The sequence below is a fragment of the Capra hircus genome, chromosome 2 (genome assembly GCF_001704415.2).
Source record: "Capra hircus breed San Clemente chromosome 2, ASM170441v1, whole genome shotgun sequence".
Taxonomy (NCBI): domain Eukaryota; kingdom Metazoa; phylum Chordata; class Mammalia; order Artiodactyla; family Bovidae; genus Capra; species Capra hircus.
The window spans coordinates 46,544,913-46,572,878 of record NC_030809.1 but is presented as its reverse complement, the minus strand read 5'-3'; the positions used below and the strand labels follow the sequence as shown (position 1 = coordinate 46,572,878).

General features: G+C 42.1%; 1 protein-coding gene across 4 annotated transcripts in view; it reads left to right on the top strand.

The window, feature by feature from the left end:
- The window catches only part of LOC102188176 (aldehyde oxidase 2), an 82,364-nt gene that overhangs the window by 38,863 nt on the left and 15,535 nt on the right, over positions 1 to 27,966 (top strand). For all 4 annotated transcript variants that reach the window (XM_005676342.3, XM_005676340.3, XM_005676341.3 and 1 more), the window contains exons 17-31: positions 73 to 242; positions 822 to 936; positions 2,871 to 2,993; positions 5,988 to 6,084; positions 6,528 to 6,652; positions 7,379 to 7,512; positions 9,412 to 9,499; positions 11,906 to 11,992; positions 12,179 to 12,370; positions 14,502 to 14,729; positions 18,223 to 18,318; positions 21,164 to 21,292; positions 23,024 to 23,098; positions 23,822 to 23,874; positions 25,511 to 25,625. In XM_005676342.3, coding sequence (XP_005676399.2) covers positions 73 to 242; positions 822 to 936; positions 2,871 to 2,993; positions 5,988 to 6,084; positions 6,528 to 6,652; positions 7,379 to 7,512; positions 9,412 to 9,499; positions 11,906 to 11,992; positions 12,179 to 12,370; positions 14,502 to 14,729; positions 18,223 to 18,318; positions 21,164 to 21,292; positions 23,024 to 23,098; positions 23,822 to 23,874; positions 25,511 to 25,625 — 1,827 coding nt within the window. The remainder of the gene's footprint in view (positions 1 to 72; positions 243 to 821; positions 937 to 2,870; positions 2,994 to 5,987; positions 6,085 to 6,527; positions 6,653 to 7,378; positions 7,513 to 9,411; positions 9,500 to 11,905; positions 11,993 to 12,178; positions 12,371 to 14,501; positions 14,730 to 18,222; positions 18,319 to 21,163; positions 21,293 to 23,023; positions 23,099 to 23,821; positions 23,875 to 25,510; positions 25,626 to 27,966) is intronic.

Below are 27,966 nucleotides of genomic sequence, written 5' to 3'. Positions count from 1 at the left end.
GAGCATTGGCAATTGGCCAGGCCACTTCTGAAGATGGAAGTTTCCCAGGGAAGCTCTTGTCTTTCTCTGTAGAGTGTGGATTCTCACCAGCCCCTCCAAGATCCAGTTGGACGCCCCGTCATGCACCTATCAGGTCTCAAACATGCCACCGGGGAGGCCGAGTTTTGTGATGACATCCCCATGGTGGATAAAGAACTCCACATGGCTTTAGTGACCAGTACCAGAGCCTATGCAAAAATCATGTAAGTAAATGAAAAGCTTTCAAAAAACTCTTTCTAAAGCACACTTGGGGATTCCCTAAAGCAATGTGACCATTCTTTTGAAATGTCTAAACCCAAGGAACCTAATGGAAGGAATGTTTAAAAGGTCACCAGCCCCAAGAGGAGGAAAGGAATGTCAGCAGAAATGATCATCACGAAAGGGAGGGAAAAAAATCACAATTATGGGCCCTTGCTTTCATCTCCCTGCTGCAGCCTCAGGCATGGCTCAGAGGAGTAACTCTGAGTACGGCTAATATTCAGCTGGTGATAAAACCCTGAGCTAGGTAATTGCTGAATGGTAAATGGCCACTGTCCTAAACTTCCTTAGGATGCTCCTTGCCACAGCCACGGTGGCCACCCCCCTCCTCTCCCCTTCCAGCAACTACAATGTTATCCCTGGCCCAGCAGGGAGGCTCCTAGACCCTGCTCTCTGGCAGGTCAGCTCTGATTGGTCAGGGTCTATAGTCCATTTATCATATATTTTGACTTTCATCCATGCTCTATCCCTCCCTCCCTCAAAGCTTGCTGATTTCTACTTCTCAAATATATCTCTTTTCTCAGATCAATTGATTTGTCCAAGGCCCTTGAAATACCTGGGGTGGTTGATGTGATAACAGCGAAGGACATTCCAGGCACCAATGGCACCGAAGATGACAAACTGTTGGCCGTAGATGAGGTGAGGTACAGGACGTGCTGTCTCATGTGACTTGGCACAGATGATCACCAAGGTACCACCTCCAGGCAGCTTTCCATCCCCTCCCAGCCCTCTCTGCCACTAGGGGCCAGAAAGCCAGTTCTTCCAGCTTCTCTCTAATGCTTCTCTCTCTCTTCTAATGCTTCCGTGTGGGGCTTCTCCCTGGTGGCTCAAAGGGTAAAGAATCTGCCTGCAATGAGGGAGACCTGGGTTCTGTTCCTGGATTGGGAAGATCCCCTGGAGAAGAGAATGACTACCTACTCCAGTGTTCTTGCCTGAAAAACCCCATGGACAGAGGAGCCTTACAGGCTATAGACTTGGTCACAAAGAGTCAGACATGAATGAGCAGACACTCTTTCACTTTCCAATGCCTTTATAGACCTACTCTTCTGGAATCAGGAAATAACATTGCAAAAAGGAAATTTATTACAGAAAAAAAACAAATACTCATTTTCCCACTGTGTACTGTTGACTCAGTTTACCCTTATTTGAAGAATAAATGCAAGAACTGGCATGTATCAGGATGGAAAATCCTTGAAAAAATCTAGGAAGGAGAATACAATATACAGCCACTCTCCATTATTTACACTGAACTCTCTTCCTTCCTGGACCAACCCTCTCCCTACCACCTCCCACTGACCTTCATATATTCCATTCTTAATAAAGTTGCTCATATCATTCCTAACCTTTAATTCAATTCTACCATCATTCACGGGGCACTTGCTTTTGGAGCCAAACTATCTTGGTTCATGGTCTCGCCCTGCCACTCTGTATCATCACCTGTGAAATGCTGTCTTGATACCTGTAAAATATCATCACCTGTAAACTGGGAATAATCAGAGGAACCAACTCATTGTGTTGTTATGCAGTTTAAACGAGCTGATCATGTGAAGTGTTCACAGCAATGCTTGGCATGTGAAGGCTCTCAGGAGATGTCAGCTGCTGTTGTCACATCTCAGGCTGTTTCTCCTCTGGCCATGAAATAAACCACTGTTCTTTTGGTTGAACTCCAGATGAGGAAGCTGGCTATTGCTTAGGAACTATGTTATCTTCTCAGGCTGCCAAAACAAAATACCACAGAATGGGTAGCTTACAAAGCAAAAATGTATTTTCTCACAATTCTAGAGGCTAGAAGTCTAAGATCAAGGTGTTGGCAGGTTTCTCCTGAGGTCACTCTTGCCGGTTTGCAGATGGCTCCCTTTTCCTGTGTCCTCATAGGAGACGGCCTTTTCTTTGTGTATAAGCCTCCCTGGTGTTCCTCTCTCTTTCTTTTTTTTTTTTTTTTGGCCACGCCTTGTGGCATCCAGGATTTTAGTTTCCCTACCAGGGATGGAACCCATGACCCTGCAGTGGAAGCGTGAAGTCCTAATCACTGGACCATGAGGGAATTCCCTTTTTCCCCCTTATGTCTTCTTATAAGGACGCCAGTCATACTGAATTAGAGCTACAACCTTAGGACCTCATTTCACCTTCGTTACCTCTTTGAAGGCCTTATCTATAAATACAGTCCCATTGGGGGTCAGTGCTTCAGTTTGGGGGCTGTGAAGGGAGGCACAGGAATCATAATGTACAAAATATACTCTCCTTATCTTTAAAATGACTCCATGAAGGCATCACACATGAATGAATCACCCTCGACAGAGGACATAGCAGATTCTGGACCCAGCCAAATTCACATCCACTCTGGGGCTTACATTCAATTGAATAAAATGGCTAATGAAACCATATGTATGATTTAAATTAACTTTTAAATTAAAAGTTTAAAGAATTTTTTTTTAAGCCAAGCACATGATGTGACTCCAGTCTGGTTATTATTGTTCAATAATAGTAACTAAGGCACTAGCCATTGGTAAGTTTGCACTGATACTACTTTTACCCAGAATTTTCCCCCTGCTTCATGCCTATACTTTTTGCAGGTCCTCTGTGTGGGCCAGATCATCTGTGCTGTGGTTGCAGAAACAGATGTACAGGCAAAACGTGCTATTGAAAAGATAAAGATAACTTATGAAGAGCTGGAGCCCATAATCTTCACCATCGAGGTAAGCAGAGTGCCTGGGCTCTCCTATAAGGTTGTAGAATCAAAAGTCCCTTGTAAACTTCTTAATGCGAGACTTATTCAGGGCTCTACTTCTCTTTCATCACTGGTTTACTCTGGAAAAATCAACTTTTCCTGGAAGGTATTACTTGCATGAATTAAAATTAGCTTTGGTTCCAAGAAACAGGAGAAAAATAGAAGTTTCTTTCTCCTGCACATTCAAAAAAAGTCTAGAAATGGTCGGTTTCAAACTCGCCTGTGGCTCTAAGTGTCAGGGTCTGGGCTCCTTATATCTATTAATAGTCGCTCTGTCCTGCGTGGTTTCCATTCTCTAGATCACACTTCAGTCCACAACAGTTACTGAACACTAACCTTTGAGTCCACACTTCAGTCAGCAGAGAGAATGAGGCAATGATGAAGAGCATATCCCCTCTCCTTAAAGACACTTTTCAGAAGCTGCACATAATCTTTCTACATCTCCTTGGTTAGAACCTAATCAGGTACCACACCAACACACCTAGAAAGGGGGTCTGGAAAACATACATTTTATTCTAGGTGGCCAGGTATTCACTAGAAACTGGGGGTTCTATTACTTGAGGAAAATGGTGGGAATGGATATTGGGAGCAATAATCTTTCCAAAATGGAGCCCAAAAGCAGTGGGACTTTCATGATGAAATTCTATAGAAATTTCCATTCTCGCTTCTGGGTCTAGATGATGGAATACAAATGCAACTTCCAGCAAAAATAATGGATTTAGATTAGAAAAATCAGATGTAGATTTATGGCATTTGCGTGCTCTAATTCAATGAAAGATAAGTTCATATCAATTAAGTTGACAAAAAAAGAGTACTTAATTTTTGCTTGTGAAAGAAATAAAATTTTTTCAAAGGCCCTAGTGAACCATTTGAACATTTTTTAAAATGTCCCTAAAAGGTACAACTTGTTCAATATTCAGAGTGTTAAAAAGGTCATGTTTCTAGTTCTTTCTAAATTAAATTAACTCTATTCCAAATTCCCATTTTGTCAAGTTTGCAAGAAGTTCAGGCCATTGTTCTTGGCTCACACCCCTTTCTAGAGTTGTACTAGGATCCTAACAAGGGTTTTTGAAATATCAATTCCAATCCCATTTCCTCAAGGTGGGAAATGGCACCCAAAGGATATCCTCATGAAATATCCTGGGACTCAGAATGCTTAGAGATCTAGGGTTCCCTCAGAATAGGACTCTCCACCATCAGTAAAAAGAGTTCTTCTGTGAAGAAAAGTAGGTAAAAGAACAGTCATATATACCAATACTCATTCATCCACTCATTCATTCACATGACTATATATATAAGAAGCAATGTACAGTTCTGTTTAAAAGCACGCGACAGAAATTTCTACAGAATTTTAGAACCAAACTGCCAGGTTTGAATCTTGGCTGCACCACTTCTTAGCTATGTGACCTTGGACAAGTTTCTTAACATATCTGTGCCATAGTTTCCTCCTTTGTGAAATGAAGAGAACAGTAATAAAACCTGCCTCATCAGGTTGTAAGACTCAATGAGTTAATATGCAGAAAGCACGTAGAACAGTGGCTAGCACCTAGTTATAGCATATATTATATATAAATATAGCATATATTCTAATAAGATTATACTAATTTAGGACATATTTATAGATGACAATAAACATACTTCCACACATACTAGATTGACATACTGAGATCTTGGTATAGCAAAACAATGAGAACTTCAGCTATATTCTTCATTTTCCACTGCTTTGAGAAATCAAGCATTAGGCAAGATGTTTCTGAAAACTGAGCCAGGCTTGAAAACTGCCTCCATCACTTATTTGAAGAATGACTTTGGGAAAGTTACTTTAACCTCCTTAAGCCCAGCTTCTTCATCTGGAAAGTGGAGAGAATAATAGAATTCATGTGAGAATACATGTAAATACACTGTCTATTCTACAGTGTTTGACACAAAACATGCACTCAATAAATATTGGCTGCTTTCACTACTCGCATTGTCATTAACAAAAACGGCCATGGACCTGAGACCATTAGGGAGTAAGAACACAAGAGCCAGGTGCCCTTGTGAAATATGGAAAACACCTGTATCTAAAGATTATTAGGCGTTATCATTACAGGGTAATAATCCTAGATTTCTTAACATTTGGAAAATTCTGCTATTAAATTAGTGAGTGATTTGAGGAAAACTATTTTCTGGAGGGGGGAGAAGTTGCTTTGCAATTTGTTTCTTTAGTGGGGGGGTCGATCTTCAACACTATACTCTTGACAAATAGACATATTTGTGCTTACATTGAATAAAGTAAATTAAATTTTTTTAAAAAAGGAAAGAAAGGTTAAGCAAGAATCAACTGTCATAGATCAATCCATAGAAAAGCAGGACAGGATGGCTTCCAGCATTCATGTGTCAGTCAGTTCATAATATTTTTGCAAAAAAATAAAATAAAAACCTAGCATAAAGGGCTAGGAAGCCCTTATGAGATATGCCAAATACACACAGAAATGAACAAACTGCCTACCATATCTCTGTTGGGTCTTCTTGCCCCAGAGGTGCATTAGGACTTGAGTCCTCCCCTTCAGCATGAAGTCTAACAGAAGTATTTTTATTCATGAAGTGGGGAAAAGGGGAGGGCCCTGAACCTCACTCTTACTGCATTTGGGATCTATCACCCGTGCCCTGGAGATCCACATTGAAATGCAGAAATGAGTAGTTATCATCCTGGGCCATCATAGTATCCCCAGATCTCAAATCGTAATGTCTCTCTGACCCTTGCTGATTTTCTCTGCAACTGAGAAGGCATCTCCTATGGCGTCCCGGCTCTGCGGGGAGTCTGCTGCTCAAGGACACGCTCCCTCGCTGGCCCGACTCCTTTCACGTGTCCTAGCAGATGGCGATTATCGGAGTTTGCCGGCTTTTGAGTAAGAAAAATTTGCCAGTGGAAGAAAACAACAAAAAGAATTAGCTTTTTTTTTTTCTTCCTGTCACTCAGGATGCCATAAAACACAACTCATTCCTGTGCCCTGAAAAAAAACTTGAACAAGGAAACATCGAGGAGGCATTTGAAAAAGTCGATCAAATTGTTGAAGGTGAGTGACTCAGGATTGTTTCCTAGAATATTTGTGCAATTCTCTTCTGAAGCAGACAGGAGAGCATGTGATTTCCTTTCAGAAAGACCACCCCCTAAAGTCATGGCATTTTGCCAAAGTTCTCCTCTCTCGCTTCCTTTCAAATTGTGTATGTGTTGCTTGGGGTTGGGGAGGGGGGCGGGTAGGGAGCAATAGAATAAATAAAAAATCCTAAGACTTTGATTAGTCAAGGACAGAATGAAGAACAAAAGCAGAGATTTTCAACTTCTTATCCAGAACCACAGTCTCTGAAACAGATGACCTCAGTTGTCACAGGACAGAACACCTGATCCATCAGTTTCTCAATCAGGACAAATCCAGCCAGCCAGTCCATGTCTCACTTGCTTTTGAATTCCCCAACCAGCACACACGTTCAGGCACTTTCCTGTACTTGCCCTTAACAGGAGAGGTCCATGTCGGAGGACAGGAGCATTTTTACATGGAAACACAGAGAGTGCTTGTTATTCCAAAGACAGAGGACAAAGAACTGGACATTTATGTGTCAACACAGGATCCAGCCCATGTGCAGGTGAGGTCCAGTATCTCCCCCACCTCCTCCCCAACTTCCCAATTCCCTCATGGCCTTCAGCCTCACAACGGCTGCCATTTTACCTGCAGAATCTTAGAATCTAAGTATTATACATCAGCAGAGCGACTCAGACCCTGGAACCATTTTTTATGTTTTCCGGTCTTGTTAAGTAAATGAAAGAACAGCCACACCATTTTCAATTTAAAGTGAACATTCATTGGCTTCATGCTTAAATGTGACCGTGATTGGATGACACAATTATTTCTGTACTTGATTTTTCCCTAAAATAATCACTACAGGCAACCTTTGGAGTAAACACAGCACTTCATAACACATTATCATTTCCCCAGTCATAAAGTGCTTCGGGTTTTAGCTGCAAACATTTCTTCTTCTTTAATAGATTGTCGGGAGTTTGCTGGTTTTCACCTTCCTGGGACTTTAGGTGTAAGCATTTGGCTAGGATCCAGGTTTTGACAGGAATCCAGGACTCTGACAGTTTCCCTTTTGGAAAAGACCACTTTTCTGCTGGAAAGTTTGTTTTATGGAGATTAGCAACATTAATGAACTCAGAACTCTGAAAGATTCAGACTGTCTCAGCTGTTTATTTCTTTGTTTTTACTAACAGTAGGGGTGGATGAATTTTGCTGTTATGTTGTGTTTTAGGAAGTAAAAACCTTCTTTACCACTTCACCCTTGTAAAACTTTCCCATTACCCACCTTTTACAGAAAACAGTGTCCTCTACTTTACACATCCCCATCAACAGGATCACCTGTCACGTAAAGCGAGTGGGTGGAGGTTTTGGCGGGAAGATAGGAAGACCGGCTGTCTTTGGGGCTATTGCAGCTGTGGGTGCTCTCAAGTAAGTGCACCTAGGGACATGGGAGGGCGTAAAATGCACAGAGCTGAGGGCATATCGGCAGCCTGAGGGTCACTTGGGCTGCTGGCATCACCATCTGAGTGTCCTTGGGCACCTCAGCCTCTTGTCTCTTTTACCCACCCTCCTAAAGTTATTGGAAAAGTCAAATGCACTTAGAAGTTTGAATAGGCTAATTTGCTCTATAAAGGAAAAGTGGTATTATTAGTTGAACACCTCCAGAGCTGACACTGCCCCATCCTCGAGCTTCATGGAAGGTGACCCATTTAGGGGTGGGGCAAGTCACCTGCCCAAGTGGAGTGCCAAGGGAGAGGCTGCTCCCCCACTTTTCCTTTCTACCACCAGCTGAAGACAAAGTGGAGTGAGAAAGTAAAGTCTCCCTGCTCCTGGCAAGGGCTGGCTTTTCAACGGATGTTCAGTGGACACAAGACATCCTCAAACAGAGCTCCCGGTCTAACCCCAACCAGAAGTCTTGCTCCTGCACTGTTCATGCTGTTCTCGGGCTGACTTTTCTATTCCTTGTTAGTTTTTATGGCTGTTTTGTCTTGTTTTGTTACTATGTCAAACCCCCAACTGTCCTGCAAATTTCAAAGGTCCTGCTTCCCTTGACAGTTTCCATGTAATTCAGAGGTCCCAAAGCACTCGACATGTGCCTCATTTTGCAATGACAGGTGGGGAGAAGGCAGAATCTGAATCGCACCCCCAGTTTTTTCATAATGAAACTCTTTTCACACCCACCAAGGACTCAGCAAGGAATAATTAATTCATCATATTCCCACCAGGCTTTGTGCATTTAAGGCTTCTCAAACATGACTGTATGTTAGAATCATCTAGGGAGCATTTAAATCCCAATACCTAGGCTGCCCCTCATTGACCCTGGCATCAGTCTATTTTAAAAATTCCCCAGTAATTCCACTGTGCATCCAAGTACAAGAACCAGTGCCTTAAGTTACAGTACCTGCTGTGCATTAAGTAGTTCCCAGAGCAGTGTTCCCAACCTATTGATAATAAGACTCTCCCAAGTTCATAGAAAGTCCTGCCTCCCCACCCCAGACCCAGTGAATCAGGATGACCAGGGGATGGACTGGAAACTACATTTCACTGAAGCTCCAAGTGGTCCTCACCATTAAAGAAAAAAAGGAAATGCTGGTAGAATCGTGGGTTTTCAACATGTACCTGAAGACCCCTGCATCAGAATCACTGAGAAAGATGGATTCTAGAGGTCCTCCCACCAGAATCCTAGTGCTAAGGCTCAGGAATCTGCATTCCACCAGCACTCCAGACGATTCTCCTGCACTTCAAAATCTTGGAACCTCTGCCGAGGTAAACAGAAAGCCTGAACCTCCTAGCTACCCAAGAGCCCAAATTAGCCAACGCAGTAGGATTTATGACTGAAAATGAAGATTCTAAGCCAGACTTGCTAGGCTGTGTGCTTCTTCTTTTTCCAGTTGTGTTGTGAAGTTTGATCTACCTGTTCACGCTCTCTCCTTTGTAACTGGTGGCAGGGATATGCCAAAGGAATGCATCTGGGTGAGGGTCACATCGGAAGCATAAGAACACAGGTTAACCAACGTGTGACATTAATCTTTTTTGGCTAGATCTCCAAACACTGAGTTCTAGAACATAGAGGTAACAGTGATTTGATCATACATCAATTCATATCAGTGCCTAGCACACCGTATACATTCAGTGAATATATAAGTGATGGGGGGATGGTTAAATGAATGCTTGTACATATGAGTGGGAGGGTGCATGGTGGATGCATAGATGGGAGGGTAGATAGTTAAATGAGAGAATGGATAAATATGCAGGTGGATGGTAGATGAGCAGATGGATGAATGGATGGGTGGGATGAAAGAAGAATCTAAAATTTGTTTTCTGTAGAACTGGTCACCCCATTCGTCTTGTTCTTGATCGTGAAGATGATATGTTAATAACTGGGGGAAGACACCCATTATTTGGAAAATATAAAGTAAGTATTAAAGAGCAAAATACTAAAGTATCTCATTTTATTTGAATGGTTTTACCCTTTCCTATTATTTTTATTTTTCCAAATTCTAAAAACAATCATCTTAACATCTACAATATTAAAATGTGTATTTGAATACTCATAACATTTTGTGAGGAACTTTTAGTAAATCTCTTATAAAATTATGAAGAAGCTAAATGATAAAAAATACAGTTTCCAATAATGATAAAAACACTATTTAAGGAACAGGGTTTATGTTAGTGATTCCTCAAAGACAAAAAATAAAAAATAAAACTTCAGACATTTGTTATACCAAAGCTTCTTGATGATAAAAATATTATTTCACAATACAGATGTTTGGAAATGATTTAACTGCAAAATCATTTTTTACAAGTGTTCCCACCAAACGGTTATGAGTGTCACAAAAAGCTCTTTTCAAATAGGAAAAAGAATCACTAACTAGTGAAATAATTTAAAATTGTCTCAAATTACATCCTTCGTATTTTTGTGCAACTATAGCATAAACACTATGAGAAATAATTGCTGGGATCTGGTTGACAACAATACTTCAAATTTGTGGCTGAGCTGTTAGGACAAATCTAATGTAATTGTTCCCATATCAAACATGCTTTATTTGGGAATTGTTTATGGCATACACCTGGGCTTCCCAGATGGTGCTAGTGGTAAAGATCCCACGTGCCATTGCAGGAGACACAGAAGACATGAGTTCAATTCCTGGGTCAGGAAGATCCCCTGGAAGAGAGCATGGCAAACCATTCCAGTACTCTTGCCTGGAGAATCCTGTGAACAGAGGGGTCTGGCAGGCTATAGTCTGTAGTTTCACGAAGAGTCAGACACAACTGAAGCAACTTAGCATACATAGCATACACATAGCTAGATTTTTCTGTCTGATTCTGTTGCTTTAGATTACTAAATTATTCTATTCCCTATAACTAAACCACAGCTTTCCATAGCGCAGCACAATTTTATTTCTTCCACTGATATTAGTAATTTTTATAATTAGAGAGGAAAAGACCATAGTTGGCCATTAAACCTTTTTTTCACCTCCAAATAAAAAAATAAATGAATACTCACAACTCTTATTATCCTCTAGGCCCAAGAGCAATGTGAAGGCACCCTCTGGGATTGTGGGAGTTGGTGTTATGGTAGCTGTTGAGTTCTTTGGCTTGGGCTGGATTATAAATCAGGCTTCAATTATACCATAGTTATGAGACTGTTTTAGTACTAGCACTTATTAAGAGGGTTCTAGACTATAAATATTTTGGTAATTATAGTAATATAAAATATAATTTTAAAAAATGAATAGACTTTTTGAAAAAAGTTTTATTTTTAAATATAATTTTACTTCCAATATTATAATGTATATGTGTATGTATCCTCAAAGTTTTGCTTGGTTACTCAGAACTATTCATAGACTAGCATAATAGATGATTATGTGCATAGGCCCTTCCAAAATCCTTGAAAAGCTTACTGAACAGTTTAAGAATCCCTCTGCTCTCTCACTTATGGTACTGTTTTGCTTAGCAATCCTTTCTTCATGAAAACTTCAGCCTAGCATTTGTCAAAATTGCCATAAATTCTGAACTTGTACATTTTGCTCCATTTCCTAACTTCTCTGATTTGTTATCCAAAATTTCCCTTGTAGTATGAATATGTAAGTGGCCTCATATAGATAAATGGTTCCATCATTGTATTTATCCCTGTTTTCAAAAAGACAAAGGAACCAGGGCCAATTCTTTCTTGGTGAAACTACACTAGGGAGTGGTAATTTTTCTTTTCATTCTGGGCTGTGCAAACAAAATGGTCTAGGTGGGAGGAAGGGAGTGGCAACTTCAGAAAAATACAAGGTGCACTCAGTGAATCCTGGTAGTAACAGCAGCTCACATTCATGCCACCTTTCCAGAGTGACAAAGTGCTTCACTAGCTCAGTACGACGAGGGCAGTCACTCCTGTGTCCACTCCTCAATCTCCAAGGCTTTCTCATAACAAGAGGCACTTCTATTCCTTCCGACACACTCTGGAATCCCAGAGACTCTTCCACAAGGTGGAAAACCAAAGGCTAAATTAGAAGGAAAATCTGTAAAAAGTGAAGAGAATCTTCCAAGAACAAGGAAGAAGGGGGTAGCAATTAAATGCTGGGAGACAAGCAAGGATTTTAGAATTCCATACTGACTGTGAAACCAGAAAATTACACGTTGAAAGAAAAGGGCTCAGCAAAATTCAGGTCAGAGGAGGTCTTTGTCTGCCAAGCACTGAAAAACAAGAGACTATCCAGACATAGTCCACCACAGAGCAAATGGGAGTGGTCTGTCTTCAGCCCTGCCCATGGAGGAGCAAACTTGGCATTAAATTCCAAACATACTGTAAAATCATATCATTTGGTGACAGGTGGGATTCATGAACAACGGGCGAATCAAAGCTCTAGACATCGAGTGCTTCATTAACGGAGGGTGCACGTTGGATGACTCAGAGCTGGTACGTATATCAGAAACCAGTACCGTCCTGGTTTGTGAACAGAATGCAGAATTTCTATATGAGTCTTTGTGGAGCAGTTTCTTCAAACACTTACCTCGTTCCACAAGCAGTTCAATACTGTAATTGACTTTTAGAGAAAAGAAAAAAATGTTGTCCGGTATATGTAAATATCTCCTTTTACTTTAGGTAACAGAATTTCTTATCCTGAAGCTGGAAAATGCATATAAAATCCGCAACCTCAGGTTCCGGGGCCGTGCATGCCTGACAAATTTACCATCCAACACGGCCTTTCGAGGATTTGGCTTCCCCCAAGGAACCCTGGTAACAGAATCGTGCATCACAGCTGTGGCAGCCAAATGTGGCCTTCCGCCAGAAAAGGTAAGGTAGAAATCGAAGTCATAACCAAGGTTACTGAAGAATCAGATGAGGTAGGAAACTAGCTACCCAAGGAAATAACCCTGGAAGAGCCACACAAATTAGTCCTGGCTCAGAACTCAAGATAAATTAAGGGCTATCTAAAAGGGTTCATCTCCACGTATTGGCCTTCTTCTTTTTGCAACAATTTATTTTCTTCCTTTTTTGTTTTAATTTGCACAAAAGGAATTACTCTTTTTAAAATTCAAACCATACTGAAGTTATTAAAGTGAAAAGTAAACATCTTTCTTTTTTATCCCCATCCCTATTGGTTGAGGATGGCACCCCACTCCAGTATTCTTGCCTGGAAAATCCCATGGACGGAGGAGCCTGGTGGGCTGCAGTCCATGGGGTCCCTAAGAGTCGGACACGACTGAAGCGACTTAGCAGCAACCATTGTTAACAGTTCTATGTTTATTGTTCTAGCTCTTTCTCTGTTTACCCACCCATCTGTATTTCTACATACATAAACATTAACATATGATGGATAGGTGCACTAAATGCTTATTTTCAAAATGAGACCATAATAAACACATAATTCTGCCCCTTACCTTTTCTACTTGACAGTACGCCTGGCCATCTTCCCATGCCAGTAGAATGAACTACTTCATTCATTTTCATGACTGAATAGTATTATTATGTATCTAAATTTATTTAGACACTGCACTATTGATACATATTCAGTTTGTTAACCAGTTTTTGCTATTTAATTGGTATTGGTACAAATGTACCAAGGTTATATCTTTGCCTTGTTGTGTATATCTGTACAATAAACTTAGAGAAGTGGAATTGCTGATGTACTTTAAAACTTTTGAGAGATACTGCCAAAAGAATGCCCTCCAAAAATATTATTTTGTGCAAGATCCTAAAGTGTTCATAATATGTACAATATGCCAGACCAAAGAGAAGCAGCCACTGACAAGTGAGATAATTGTTGATAATACTTTTCCAGCTCCTCACTCATTCCAAGCAAATCCCAGCCTACATTTTCTACTTCTATCCCATTTCCCCCAGTAGAGACCCTCTGCTGCAGCAAGGCTCTCCATGTCTTTGAACCTCTTTGTCTTTAAATTCAACAGGGAAGACCTCCAGGTCTGTGAACTGTAATTGTTGAGGGTACTTCTTATGCACAGGGGAATGCCTAACTATTGAACAAGGAAGATGATGGTTATCCCAAGAGAAGTCACATAAAGTGTTCTGTGGATACAAAGGAGACAAACGTCACACTGGCTTGGTGGAGGGGTATGGAGCAGAACTTCCTGGAGAAGGTGACACTGGGGTGGCCTTGAAGAATAATAGCACAGAGAATGAAAGGTCATCTGGGCCAGTGGAACACTTGAACAATGAGAGGCAGCTTCATTGTGGCTCCATTTCTTTATCTACAAAATGAGGACAATATGACCTCACAGAGTTCCCACAAGAATTAAATGAGTTAGCATTCATGAAAATATTTGTTTCTATAAACTGGTGGTATTCCAGTGTAACTGCTATTAATCATAACTCCTTTATCATTAGAGTGATTGGGGATGATGAAAAACCCTGAGCATATCTCAGTGGGCTCCCCTGCTTCTTTGTCAGATGTTGCAAGTTACTAGAACATGACACGCCCATATTTAAGTACATTTTTTAAAGATTTGACCACACATTCCAAAGGCAACTGGAAGGCTTGGAGAAGATCTGCTATTTGTCAATAGGTGCACTGCTCTCCCTCTCTAGCAAAACAAGTCTTCGTTATGACAAATCCTTGCTTTAACTTACTGTCTACTAACTCTGCTCCACCCTTTGAACCGTGCGGGAAAAAAAAGGATACTCTTCCTCCTCCAGCCCCTTCACCCCACTGCCCTTCACAGATCAGTCACTACCTCTACTCTCCACTTTAAGGAGGCAGAAACCCTGATTCGTGTCTTGAAGAAAAGAAATCATGCTTCATTATTTCTATAAAAACAAAGGCTGAGCTCAAAGAAAAAGAAACAAAACCCCTGTCTTCTCCCCCTACTGAAGTGTATGCTTTAGTGGGGAGGCTTTTCAAATCTCTATTTCACAATCACTTTCTGTCTTATCATAACTAGTGGATTCCATTTCTCACTCACTTCAGATTAGGGAGAAAAACATGTACCAAACAGTTGATAAAACCATCTACAAACAAGCGTTCAACCCTGAGAGCCTGATAAGGTGTTGGAACGAATGCCTGGACACATCTTCCTTTCACAACAGAAGAATGCAAGTGGAAGAGTTCAATAAGAAGAATTACTGGAAGAAAAGAGGCATTGCGGTGATTCCCATGAAATTTTCAGTCGGCTTTGCTGCAACAAGCTACCATCAGGTAATGCTTGTATGTGTGGGTGGTAACCCTCCTGTTGGACACACTTGGCTCTGACCTGGGGAGAGTGTCACATTTCCCTGGGTCACTGAGCCCCTCCCCTAGCACCTGGGAGAAGTGAGCAGTCCCCCACCTGCAAGCACGTTCAACACAGTGCAGTAGAAAAACACCTCAATGGCTGAAAACAGCCTCCGCAAGCATGAGCGCCACAGCAGCAGAACTGCCGAGATGGCGCCCTGGCCCCGCTGAACCCCCACTGTTCAAATAGGGAACAGGAGTGGGAACTTCCTGTGGTTCAGTGATTCCTGTGATCTGGTGGTTAAGACTCTGTGCTTCCAATGCAGGGGGTCCAGGTTTGATCCCCAATGGGGGAACTAAGATACCATATGCCCAGCAGCCAAAAAATAAATAATAATACCTTTTTAAAAGGGGTATAGGAGCCCACAAGGTCCAAAGAGGCAGGAGGAAGCTAACTGTTACATCTACAAGTCTGGACTGAATCAATCAATAGAGCATAAATGATCCTAGATAGTTCCCAGTATGGTTTTTCTCTCTGACACCAAGTGTTGTCTTTTCTCCATCAATTCCCCGATACCAACTGAGTGTCCAGCAATTCAGTTCTGGCGCTAACTACCCAGAGTTAGCACAGACCCCAAAGATCAAGAGCCAAGCGAACATACTCTCTCTGTCCAGGCATGCCCCCTCCAGCTTGTGGATGTGTTCACCAACCCGGAAGCTCCCAGAACCCTGACATTTGACAAGGAAGGGTAATGGATTCATTACATAGGTATGGTTGATTACATTATTGACCATTGGTGGCTGAACTCAATCTCCAGTTGCTCTCCCCTCCCTGGAGACTGGGAGACAAGGCTGAGAGATGGCACCCTCTGACTGTGTGTGGTTGATTTTTGTAGTAATGAACACCCATTTTGAAATTATTTAGATTCCCTCCATGAACCATCCCATGAGCATACAGAAGGAAATAAATTCCAAGGGTTTTAAGAGTTCTGTACCAAGAACCAGGGCCAAAGACCACAGTTTTGGGGAGAGGGGGATTATTATTTTTTTATTGAAGTATAGTTGCTGCACAATACCTAACAGGTATACAGTATAGTGATTCACAATATGAAAGGTTACATTCCATTTACAGTTACTATAAAATATTGGCTATATTCCCCATATTGTATAATATATACTTGTGCTCCATATTTATTTTTTATTATTCCACATCTCCCCTCACTTGAATGGCCCCCATATCCTACTCTCTACCATCATCCATGGGAACAAATTTCTCATCTTGCTACAAAAAAACCAGCTTTCAAATCAAGCACTGACTGTCTCCATTTGAAAGGCCTCCAGCTTCCCCACAGAGTTCTAAATTGAGGCACCCAAGAATCATCTGCTGGGGAGTTGAAGTGTGTTATTCCAGGTCAGCTGATGACTCACAAAGCTGGAACACTCACTCTCTCAATTAGGTATGAGAAGCACTATCCTCAGAGAGTCAATGGGCCCACAGTGAATAAGTACTATTCTTAGCACCCACAAGCCTTGATGCTCTGGAGATGCTCCAAGCCACCCTGGGCCTCTGGGCATCTCCAGACATGAACAGATTAAAGCTCCAATTCCTCCTCCTCCTGGAAAGAAAAATGCCACATTTCCATTCGTCCAATTTAACAAATTCGCATTTAGTGTCTCTGTGATTCAGACCTGCTCAGAGTTCTCTACAGCACTCGGAGATGAGCCGGACCAGGACCCCCTCCTCTGAGAGACACTCAGAGAAGAGCCTGTCATGCTAGTGTTCATTTCCCATGGCTGCTGTAACAAAGCACCACGAGCTTGGCGGCTTAAAATGACACATTTGTTCTCTCAGTTCTAGGGGCTGGAACTTCCAACTCCAGGTGTCAGCAATGCCTTCTGAAGGCTCCAGGGAAGACTCCTTTCTTGCCTCCTCCAGCTTCTGGGGGTTCCTGGAGTTTCTTGGCTTGTGGTTGCAGAACTCCAGTCTCTGCCTCCATCTTCACGTGACCTTCTTACGAGGACACTAGTCAATGAGTGTAGGGTCCGCCCTCATCCAGCATGGGTGTCTGTAGTGGCTCACACAGTAAAGAATCTGCCTGCAAAGTGGGCGCCTCAGTTTCAATCCCTGGGTGGGGAAAACCCCCTGGAGAAGGGAATGGCTACCCACTCCAGTATTCTTGCCTGGAGAATTCCATGGACAGAGGGGCCTGGCAGGCTACAGTCCATGGAGTTGCAGAGTTGGACACAACTGAGTGACTAACGCTTTCACATTTTTTTTACTTTCTAATCCAGTATGACCTCATCTTGGCTAATTACACCTTTATAGACTCTGTTTCCAAACAAGGTTACATTCTGAGGTTCCAGGTGGACATGAATTTGGGGTAGAGGCGGGGACACTATTCAACCCAGAGCACTCCCATAAGAGGAAGTGCCAAGGAGGAGTGACTGATCCTTCCCAGGGGGAATAAGAAGGGTTCGGGGACATTTTCACAGAACAGACCGGAGATCTGAAGGCCAGGGAAGAGGCCAGGAAGAGAGAACCACATCAGCAAGAGCACAGCTCGGCAAGGAGCAGTTGTCAGGCTTGGAAACAAGGAGGGAAAAGACAGAACTGAATCTGGGAAAGTTCTAGAGACCAAATCCCAAAGGTCCTCATATTGTAGTCAGGAGCCAGTTTTCCCTGACAGACAGTAGGGAGCTTTTGCCCACCTTACCCAGTGGGGAACCCCTCTTCCCTTTGATTCCATTCAGTAGTCATTTAGGGGCACCATTCCTGGGCTCAGTGGTAAAAAATCTGCCTGTCAATTCAGAAGCCACAGAAGATGCCGGTTAGATCCTTGGGTGGGGAAGAGGCCCTGGAAGAGGACATAGCAACTCACTCCAGTATTCTTGCCTGGAGAACCCCATGGACAGAGGAGCCCGGCGGACTACAGTCCATAGGGTCGCAACTGAGTGACTGAGGATGAGCACAGCACGTTCCCAGGCTCCACAGAAGCAGCTGGATCTGCTCTCCCAGGGTCCCTCTGCCATGTCCATTATCTCACAGAACATTGCTCACAATAATGACTCACTCTCCAGCCTGTCCTCCCACTACACTGTGAGCTACTTGAGGAAGAACCACATCTTATTCATCTCTATACACCGAGCTGAGCACAGGTTGGCACGTAACCTGTGCAACCTGAAATGTTTCAGAAGCTGGCTGAGTGGTCAGCCAGAGAATCAAAGTGGAGAAGAGGCTTTCAAATAGTTGGAACCAATACTCACAACTCCCAAGGTATCCAAAGGGGCTCCCACTGAAACCAGGCTCAGTAGGAATGTTCTTTATGGGCGACTTTAGCACTTCAGTGTCCTACCAGGAAAGCTCTCTCTCTGACCCTCGCCACTCCGTGAGCTTGGTGTTTCACCACCTCAGTTCTGACACTGAACCTCCCTAAACGCTGACTTGCACTAAGTTGTGCCTTCTGTGTTGTTTCTCTAGGCAGCTGCGCTGGTTCATATTTACACTGATGGGTCTGTATTGGTCACACATGGAGGCAACGAACTGGGACAAGGTATTCACACCAAAATGCTACAGGTGAGGGAAGTAAAATTCATCTCTCTATACACTGTTGCCATGACTGATGTTTGGCACTAATTTTAGAGTTATGACAACCCCCTGTATGTACACCCTAAGATCTTGTCTATTAAGTTGAAAAACTTCTTACATATCAGCTAGAATGGCAGAGGTGGTAGAAATCCACACATGTGCAAACATTCCTGGAGCTTGGCCAGGGTTTATGGACAGAGGTGGTTCTTAGCGAAAACACCATTGGTGGGCCTGCAGAGCACTCAATACTTTGGCCACCTGATGCAAAGAACTGACTCATTGGAAAACACCCTGATGCTGGGAAAGATTGATGGCAGGAGGAGAAGGGGATGACTGAGGATGAGATGGTTGGATGGCATCACCGACTTGATGGACATGAGTTTGAGCAAGCTCCAGGAGTTTGTGATGGACAGGGAGGCCTGGCGTGGTGCAATCCATGGGGTCGCAAAGAGTTGGACACGACTGAGCGACTGAACTGAATTGACAGAGCACTGTTGTGGGTACACATGCAGGTTTATCCAGAGTGGGGGGGTTTCTCAACTTTTCTATTTTGAGACCAGTATGTATAATTTTTAAAGTCTGGACAATAATATTGGGTGGCTAATATATTGTTTTGACCATCAGGGACAAATAGTTCATTAACTGTCATCATCCTACAATTTTTAAAAGATATTTTAACACACACACATATATACAAAGTAGGAAGACATAGTCCCAAAAGAAAGAAAGAATAATCCTTTAAATTGAATAAATTAACTGTGAAACTGAAAGTCAGTCAGCCATGTCTCAGACTCTTCACAATCCCTTGGACCGTGGCATGCCAGGCTCCTCTGTCCATGGGAATTTTCTAGGCAAGAATACTGGAGTGGGTAACTATTCCCTTCTCCAGAGGATCTTCCCTATCCAGGGATCGAACTCAGAACCCAGGTGTCCCGCATTGCAGGCAGATTCTTTACTGTCTGAGTCACCAGGGAAGCCCAAGAATACTAGAGTGAGTAGCTTATCCTTTCTCCAGGGGATCTTTCTAATCCAGGGATCGAACCAGGGTCTCCTGCCTTGCAGGCGGATTCTTTACCAGCTGAGCTAATAGGGATTTATGTATAATTTACTAGATTGTTATAATGCACATCTGAAACTTTTGACCATTCAGTCCCTCAGCTCCTTTGGAATACCTCTCCCACACTCTATGTAGTTTTGAAGGACATCTCAATTCTGGTACCTTTTAATCTCATCCCCTTCCTTGCCTCAACACCTGCCACAGATATAGACACAGGCCCCTGGATTGGCCAGGCATGGTTCCTGAACCCTGCTGGCTGCAGAGATTGGTCTGGGAAAAAGACATGGCCAAGCAAATCTAATCAGCATCCTTTCCTGGGGTGCTGTGTAGATGCCAGGAGAAACGGAACTATTTTTCCCTTTGGTTGCTTAGCCACAGTGCTATAGGCCAGGAGTTGTCAGGGGCAATTCTGAGCCAAAGATGAAACTCATCTACGGTTGGAAATAACATGGCCATTATTAGAAAGACTGTGAAAAACTGTGAGGGGAACTGAATGAGATCACAAAGCCTCTAGACACAGATATACATGGCCCTAACAACTCCATCCTTCCCAGGTGTGTGAACCAATAAATTCCTTTTGGATTTTCATCACCAAGAATTAATCAAATTGTTCTCTTTTTTTCTCATTTTGCATCTTTCTGGAAAAATTCAGTCACTGAATAACATTAGTTTGAAGATTAGCAAGTATGAACAGGTTCATACCTGCAGACATCTAGAAAAGGCATTTTTGCAAAAACTAAAAAAAATATCAGCCAAAATAATGTTTTTTTCTTCATTACCTCTCTTTTTTTTCTCTTTTCTTCTTGGTTAAACATCTTCACTGCCATATGTGTCCGCTAGAGAAACTGGAATGAAAATAACAGAAAAGGAAAAGTGAACAGCACACACTAGAGGAGTATAATCAAGTGGAAACAAATAGAAGAAAAGAGTGACATGACATATGAGCTCAGTCTTGTCTGACTTTTTGTGACCCCATGGACTGTAGCCCCCCAGGCTCCTCTGTCCATGGGATTTCCGGGGCAAGAATACTGGAGTGGGTTGCCATTTCCCAATCCAAGAATTGAACCGGAGTCTTTTGCATCTCCTGCATTAGCAGATGAATTCTTCACCCCTGCACCACCTGGGGAGCCCCAGAAGAAAAGAAGGAGGAAGCTAAACTGGGGGCACTTCCCCAGTGGTCCAGTGGCTGAGACTCCGTGTTTTCAATGCAGGGGGTCTGGATTCGCTCTCTGGTCAGAGAACTCGATCCCACATGCTGCAACCAAGAGTTTGCATGCTGCAACTAAAGGTCTGATGTGCCACAACTAAATAACAAATATTTTTTTAAGGCAAAGTTAAGCTGGGAACGAGGGCAAAACAGGCCCTCACAGTCCTTCCAAGTTCATCAGATACCAGTATCAACAGACTCAAGACCAAACTCTGAATCAGTCAATTTAATTTCTATCTCTCTTCCTGCCACTGTCACCAAGTTAATCTGAATAATCTCAACTTGGCCTATTCTCTACACATGCAAAATTTAGAAAATAGGCAATTCTTAACATCCTAAGTACACTAAATTGAATTGAAGAACTGCTGTGGAATATTACCAAGAAAACACTTCAAAAATTAGCATGAGGTCTTACTACAAAGCAGTTTTAATTGTTATAAGATGCATTATTTTAGGCTTTAGAGGATATTGTGGATGTAATAAAAAATAAATTTTTAATTAAGAAAAAGAATGACTCAAGTCTTCAAAGAAGTTCTTACCAGATTTGAAATTATTTCTTTTTCTCATAGGTGGCCAGCCGTGAATTAAAAATACCCATGTCTTACTTGCACATCTGTGAAACAAGTACAGCCACTGTGCCTAATACAATCGCTACAGCAGCATCCATCGGAGCAGATACCAATGGCAGAGCCGTGCAGGTGCTTCCTCCTGTCTGTCTTTCCCTGGGTGCTTTCTCCACATCTCTGGTTTTCGTAACTGGATACAGGCACAGTGGTTGGCTTCAGAGAAGTCATCTGTGTCACAGAAGGCTTGGGATCACCGAAATGTCCGGACAGTGTGTTAGTCGGACCTAAAGTGAGGTGACAAGTAGACCCAGAATATAATGACTCCAACACAACAAGAGTTCTTTTTTTGTGTGTATAACACTGCAGCAGGAATGTTTAGTCATTTGAGCACCCAGATTGATGGCAGTTCCTCCATCTTCAACATGTGGCTTTCAAGGTTGTCCAGAGTGTCATCACTCGAGTAAGCCAGAGAACCGAAAGAGCATGGGGGAAGACCTGGGAGGAATACAAGTCACTTCCCCTCAGCATGCGTTAGCAGAACAGCCTCAGGCAATGTCCAACAACAAGGGAGGCCAGGGAAACTTAGAGCAGTGGGAAACCATAGGCCCAGCTCCTTGGAGGAGTAGATGTTGGCCAACAGTCTCTGTCCCTGGGAGATACAGAAAGAAGAAATCTGGGTACTGCATAATGCAGACCTGTGCAAGTTTCCACTGACACAAGCAAGCTCTTACAGGTAGGTAGGCAAGCAGAAGCCCAGCCAGATAGACATGCTGCAATTAAAGTTTCTACATCAGTAAGAATTCTACCTGAGTACTTCCTTTTTCTTTGTACTTATTTTTCTAAATGATGTATAAAAAAGATAAATCTTCACTAATTCAGAATAGAATGATGACTTCATCTTTCTTAATTCAAAGATCTTACTGCATGTATTTTTGAAGCAATATCTATTTCTCATGTTTCTGTTATAAACTGTCTACTTCTTCCACTGGGACATTGAGGGGGAGACATATGTCCTTACTCCCAGGACACTGCAATTATGCTACCAAGAGAGACCACTTTCAAATCCATCTTATCATTGTGGAGACATCTCCAAAGACTCAAACAAATAGACTCATTTTGCTCAGAACAAGTTGGGAAACCTCAAATTCACGAGATCCAATTTTAGGTAGAATCAAACACAAAGCAAGAACTGCTCAGTGTGTATGGTGGGTGTCAGCCCAAACCATGCATTAGTCTGTCTTCTAGGGTTTTACGTTTCTGTATCAAGAATCAGAAACTTTGTCGATCTAGCTTCTTACAAAAACAAATTTATTTTCTCACTTCACACTCAAAGCCAATGCCTTAACTGGAGTAGTTTGATGGTGGATGGATGAACAGACAGAGGGATAAAAGGACAGACAGAGAGTTGAACAATATTTCAGACCCAGAGGGATACTGGCATATCATTGTTATAGACTGAAAAGCACAAACTTGAATGAAAATAATTTTGTTCCACTGATCATAATTGCTAAAAAATATGAAAGAAGGTTAGGGTTAGGAAAAAGGGAGAAGGAATTAAGGACATGAATATTCTTAGAAAGGGGATCTGAAAGTAGGATTTCAACTGAGCCCATATTTTCACAGGAAATGAATGAGGAAGAGAAAGCACTCTATATAACAGATACTCTCCTCAAGGTCAGGAGTGGTGTGATACCATCGCTGAGTTCCCACTGTGTCAGTGTCGAGCACCTCATAAGCATTCACTGAACTGGGCAATTATCCACCAATATTCTTTCAAATTATTTTCAAATTCTTTCAACATTCTTTCAAATCCTAACCACCACAGTCTTCTCTAATGAGCATTCCCTTCTTTACTCCTTTAAGAACGCTTGTCAGATCCTTCTGAAACGCCTTGAGCCCATCATTAAGAAAAATCCAGAAGGTACCTGGGAAGAATGGGTAAGTGTTCCACTCTGTCTGTAGCTGCAAATGAGAAAGTAGTCCGCCCCAGTGCTGAGAGTGCTGTGGTAGTCGCACCACGCAGACTCAGTCCTCGGAGCAGCTCGCTGTGGGAGAGCGCGGGGTTACCAGGCTGGGACGGCTGCTTTGTGAAATATCCCGGGTCTTAGTGGAGTCAGAGCACTGGAAACGCTGAGAGGAGGAACAGAAGTGTGTGAAGAATTAACAGACTCACCTTCTCTGCCTAAATAAGAAAGAGGAAAAGACTGAGACTTCCTAAGCCGTAAAAAAGGTGATGCTTTAAGTAGGGAAGAAGTAAAAAGGCTAACTGTGAATGTGCCTCAAGGGAAATGACTTGTTTCATCCAATTTTACAATGTCCTATATCTTGTTTCATTAAAACAGCTATCTCACACTGGCACACACATTGGCCAGAGTTCCAACACTTAGAAATGAAGCTGTAAATACCTTGTGAACTAAGCCCCTATATCATGATGTGCAGCAAGATTCCATTCTATTTGCTTAGTTTAGATTTCTGAACTCAGCCAGAAGGAGACTGTTAGTATACCAGCTGAGGAGCAAAAATATTAGGATAGGCCCTATTATTGGTAACAAAGCACAAGTAACGATTGTGAGATGTCAACTTTGGTATATAGAATGTTTTCATTTTCCCCTCTCAGATGGTATGTTTACCTTATTCTGACTAAATATGCCCATTCTGCAGATAGAAGCTGCTTTTGAACAAAGAATCAGTCTTTCAGCTACTGGATATTTCAGGTAAAAATTACGATAATGCCTTGACCTGGCTAAGAAAATATGAGGCCTGGGCCTCATATTCTTCATTTGTGAAATAAATTTTTATGTGGTCCTTAAGGTTCCTTCTAGGTCCCAAATACCATGATTTCACAAAGGCCTTTGAGCTATATTCAAATAAATAGTAAATAATAAAAATACCCCCAATTTGTAAAAATAAATAAATAAATATGAATTGTAACATCTAATCATTATTTACTATTCTTTACTATGAGTAGTAAGAAGATATCATTAGAAATAAGTTGCAACTCAGTTTTACAAATCTCCCTCCCTTTATCATAAAACCTTTCTATTTTGATGCTCCTTTCTGGGCAAGAGAGATAAATAAGATGCTTAATTTGACTTCTGAACTCAATCAGAAGGAAATTGTTAGTGCATCAGCTGAGGAGAAGAAATTTTGAATGGGCTCTATTATTGGTAACAAAGCAAGAGAGATGAAGAGACAGATAGGATGGTCATCACCACTCATCATTGGTGCAGTGCCTGGCAGTGAAGGCCCTCAATAGATTCATGTTAATTAAATAAAATACAAAAAGGAGCATGTGTGCATGCTCAGTCGCTTCAGTCATGTCCAACTGTTTGCAACCCTATGGACGGTAGCCCACCAGGTTTCTCAGTCCCTGGGATTCTCCAGGCAAGAATGCTGAAGTGGGTTGCCATGCCCTCCTCCAGGAGATCTTTCCAACCCAGGAATCCAACCAGTATCTCCTATGTTTCCTGCATTGCAGGCAGATTCTTTACTGCTGAGCCACCAGGGAAGCACCCACAAAGAGGAGAGCTGACTGTCAAATGCAGGAAGTATTGACATTAGTTTTACAATCAAATGAAACAAACCAACAAACTACACACATACACACAGAAAATCTCATGAAGAAAGGAGGTAACAGCCAGCCCAATGCCCTATACATAATGAGTTCCAAATTCCTGAGTTCATCTACCCAACAAAAGGGCAGATCAGCCCTCTAGCTGGATCCATCTTCCATTAACAACACATTGAATTACCAGCCCTTTTTCACCAGCCCTGTATTACCATCAGATTGGAGAAGGAAATGGCAACCCACTCCAGTGTTCTTGCCTGGAGAATCCCAGGGACGGGGAAGCCTGGTGGGCTGCTGTCTATGGGGTCGCACAGAGTCGGACACGACTGAAGCTACTTAGCAGCAGCAGCAGCAGGAGTCCCTCACAAAGAGTCAGACACGACTGAAAAGACCTAGCAGCAGTAGCAATCACTTCCCGGATTCTGGGAACCCTAATAAAAATCAATTGAGGTTTTCAGTGTGCAGATCTAAAACTCAAAATAATTCCTCAAGATACAGACACCCTGTGAGGTCTGGAGCAAGTGAAATAGTTCGTTGGTTTCTCCTTTTTTGGCATCCTAACTTGAGCACAAAGCATTTCCTCTTTAAAAACAGAGGCAAATGTTAGGGTTCCTGTAACAAGCTAGATTGCAAACACAGGTAGCAGTTTAATTGAGCTTAAAAAGCGGTCACAATCAACATCAATCAAATAAAATGCTAATGAAAATTTTGGTAACTTTTAAAACAAATCAATATTGTTTGCACCCCCCTACCAAGCTAAAGGACTTTATTTCTTCCATCAGGGGCTACAAGGCCTTCATGGACTGGGAGAAGGGAGAGGGAGACCCTTTCCCCTACTATGTCTATGGAGCCGCCTGTTCCGAGGTTGAAATTGACTGCTTGACAGGAGCTCACAAAGTAAGTCATTTGACAGCTTTCCTCTTGGCAAGTTAGAACAACAACAATCACAAAATGTGTTTACATGAATAGCCCCCTTTCGTTATGTAATACTTGTACAATAAGAACAAGATTCTTTCAATTACATGGGAATGTCGAGAGATTCAGCTTTATCCTAAATTTCCACTCAAAAAGAGGTAGTCGAGAAGGAATTGCTCACGATAGCCTAAAATGCATTAAATATTTTATTCTGTTTCAGACAAAATTACATTCCAAAGTTTTGTGGGGTTTGGGTTTGTTTGGTTTTTTTTCTTTCAAAAAAAGGATCTATTCCTAAAGGAAGGTCAAGTTATCTCTCTCAGGTCAGTTTAGTCACTCAGTTGTGTCCTACTCTTTGTGACCCCAAGGACTGCAGCACGCCAGGCTTCCCTGTCCATCACCAGTTCCCAGAGCTTGCTCAAACTCATGTCCATTGAGTCAGTGATGCCATCCAACCATCTCATCCTCAGTCATCCCCTTCTCCTCCTTCACTCTTTCCCAGCATCAAGGTCTTTTCTAAGGAGTGAGTTCTTCACATCAGGTGGCCAAATTATTGAAGTTTCAGCTTCAGCATCACTCCTTCCAATGAATATTCAGGACTGATTTCCTTTAGGATAGACTGGTTGGATCTCTTTGCAGTCCAAGGGACTCTCGAGAGTCTTCTGTGACACCACAGTTCAAAAGCATCAATTCTTCGGCCCTCAGCTTTCTTTATAGTCCAACTCTCACATCCATACATGACTACTGGAAAAACCATAGCCTTGACTAGACGGACCTTTGTCAGAAAAGTAATGTCTCTGCTTTTTAATATGCTGTCTAGGTGGGTCATAGCTTTTCTTCCAAGGAGCAAGTGTCTTTTAATTTCATGGCTGCAATCACCATCTGCAGTGATTTTAGAGGCCAAAAAAAATTAAGTCTGTCACTGTTTCCATTGTTTTCCCATCTATTTGCCATGAAGTCATAGGACTGGATGCCATGATCTTAGTTTCTTGAATGTTGAGTTTTAAGCCATTTTTTTCACTCTCCTCTTTCACTTTCATCAAGAGGCTCTTTAGTTCCTTTTTGCTGCCATAAAGGTGGTATCATCTGCATATCTGAGGTTATTGATATCAAGTTATCTATCTGACTAGGTAATTTAGTAAACTATCTTGAGTAAATGCTTTAAAAGCATATAATGATATGATATCTCCCTGAAGTCAATTATCCCAAAGGTAGTACTGAGATCAGTAGTACCAGAGATATTCCTGAGATCGATCACAAGCACGCAGGGCTTTCTGTGGCTTCTCCACAACCTGGGTTCACGTGCCCAATAACACAACACAAGGGCCAGATTAGTGTGATGTTTCTCAGGGAAGGAAGTAAATTGGTCTCATACCCAAGATCTTACAAATCCCCAAATTCATACATGCCACTGTGGCTACATGATTTCCTCAGTAAAATGGCAATACCACCATCTACAGCAAACCATTATGAGGATTAGATGAGCTCATGATTTTAATATAATCACAAATCCATCTTCAGAATCAGTTGAACAATCGGGCTCATTTATTTACTAAGTGATACCCAGATGCACCCACATATCATGGACTTTAAAGTCACTTAAGATAAACCAAAACTATGAATGCAGAAGATCTTCTGGGATCATCAACAGTCCTCCTAGCACTAAATTTGATGAGCTTAGTAGATGTCTCACCACCTCTGATGTTGATGGGGTTCCAGGTAGTGCTAATCAACCAGCAAGAGTCCTGGAATAAATTGGGACCATTTGAATAAACCCTAAAATAGTATTTTTAATCCGAGTTTTTACGATCAGGGCCTTTTGAGAAACCTGTATGCAAGTCAGGAAGCAACAGTTAGAACTAGACAGGGACCAACAGACTGGTTCCAAATAAGAAAAGGAGTACGTCAAGGCTGTATATTGTCACCCTGCTTATTTAACTTATATGCAGAGTACATCATGAAAAATACTGGGCTGGAGGAAGCACAAGCTGGAATCGAGATTGCCAGGAGAAATATCAATAACCTCAGATATGCAGATGACACCACCCTTATGGCAGAAAGTGAAGAAGGACTAAAGAGCCTCTTGATGAAAGTAAAAGAGGAGAGTGAAAAAGTTGGCTTAAAATTCAACATTCAGGAAACTAAGATCATGGCATCCGATTCCGTCACTTCATGGGAAATAGATGGGGAAACAGTGGAAACAGTGGCTGACTTTATTTTGGGGGGCTCCAAAATCACTGCAGATGGTGATTGCAGCCATGAAATTAAAAGACGCTTACTCCTTGGAAGAAAAGTTATGACCAACCTAGATAGCATATTGAAA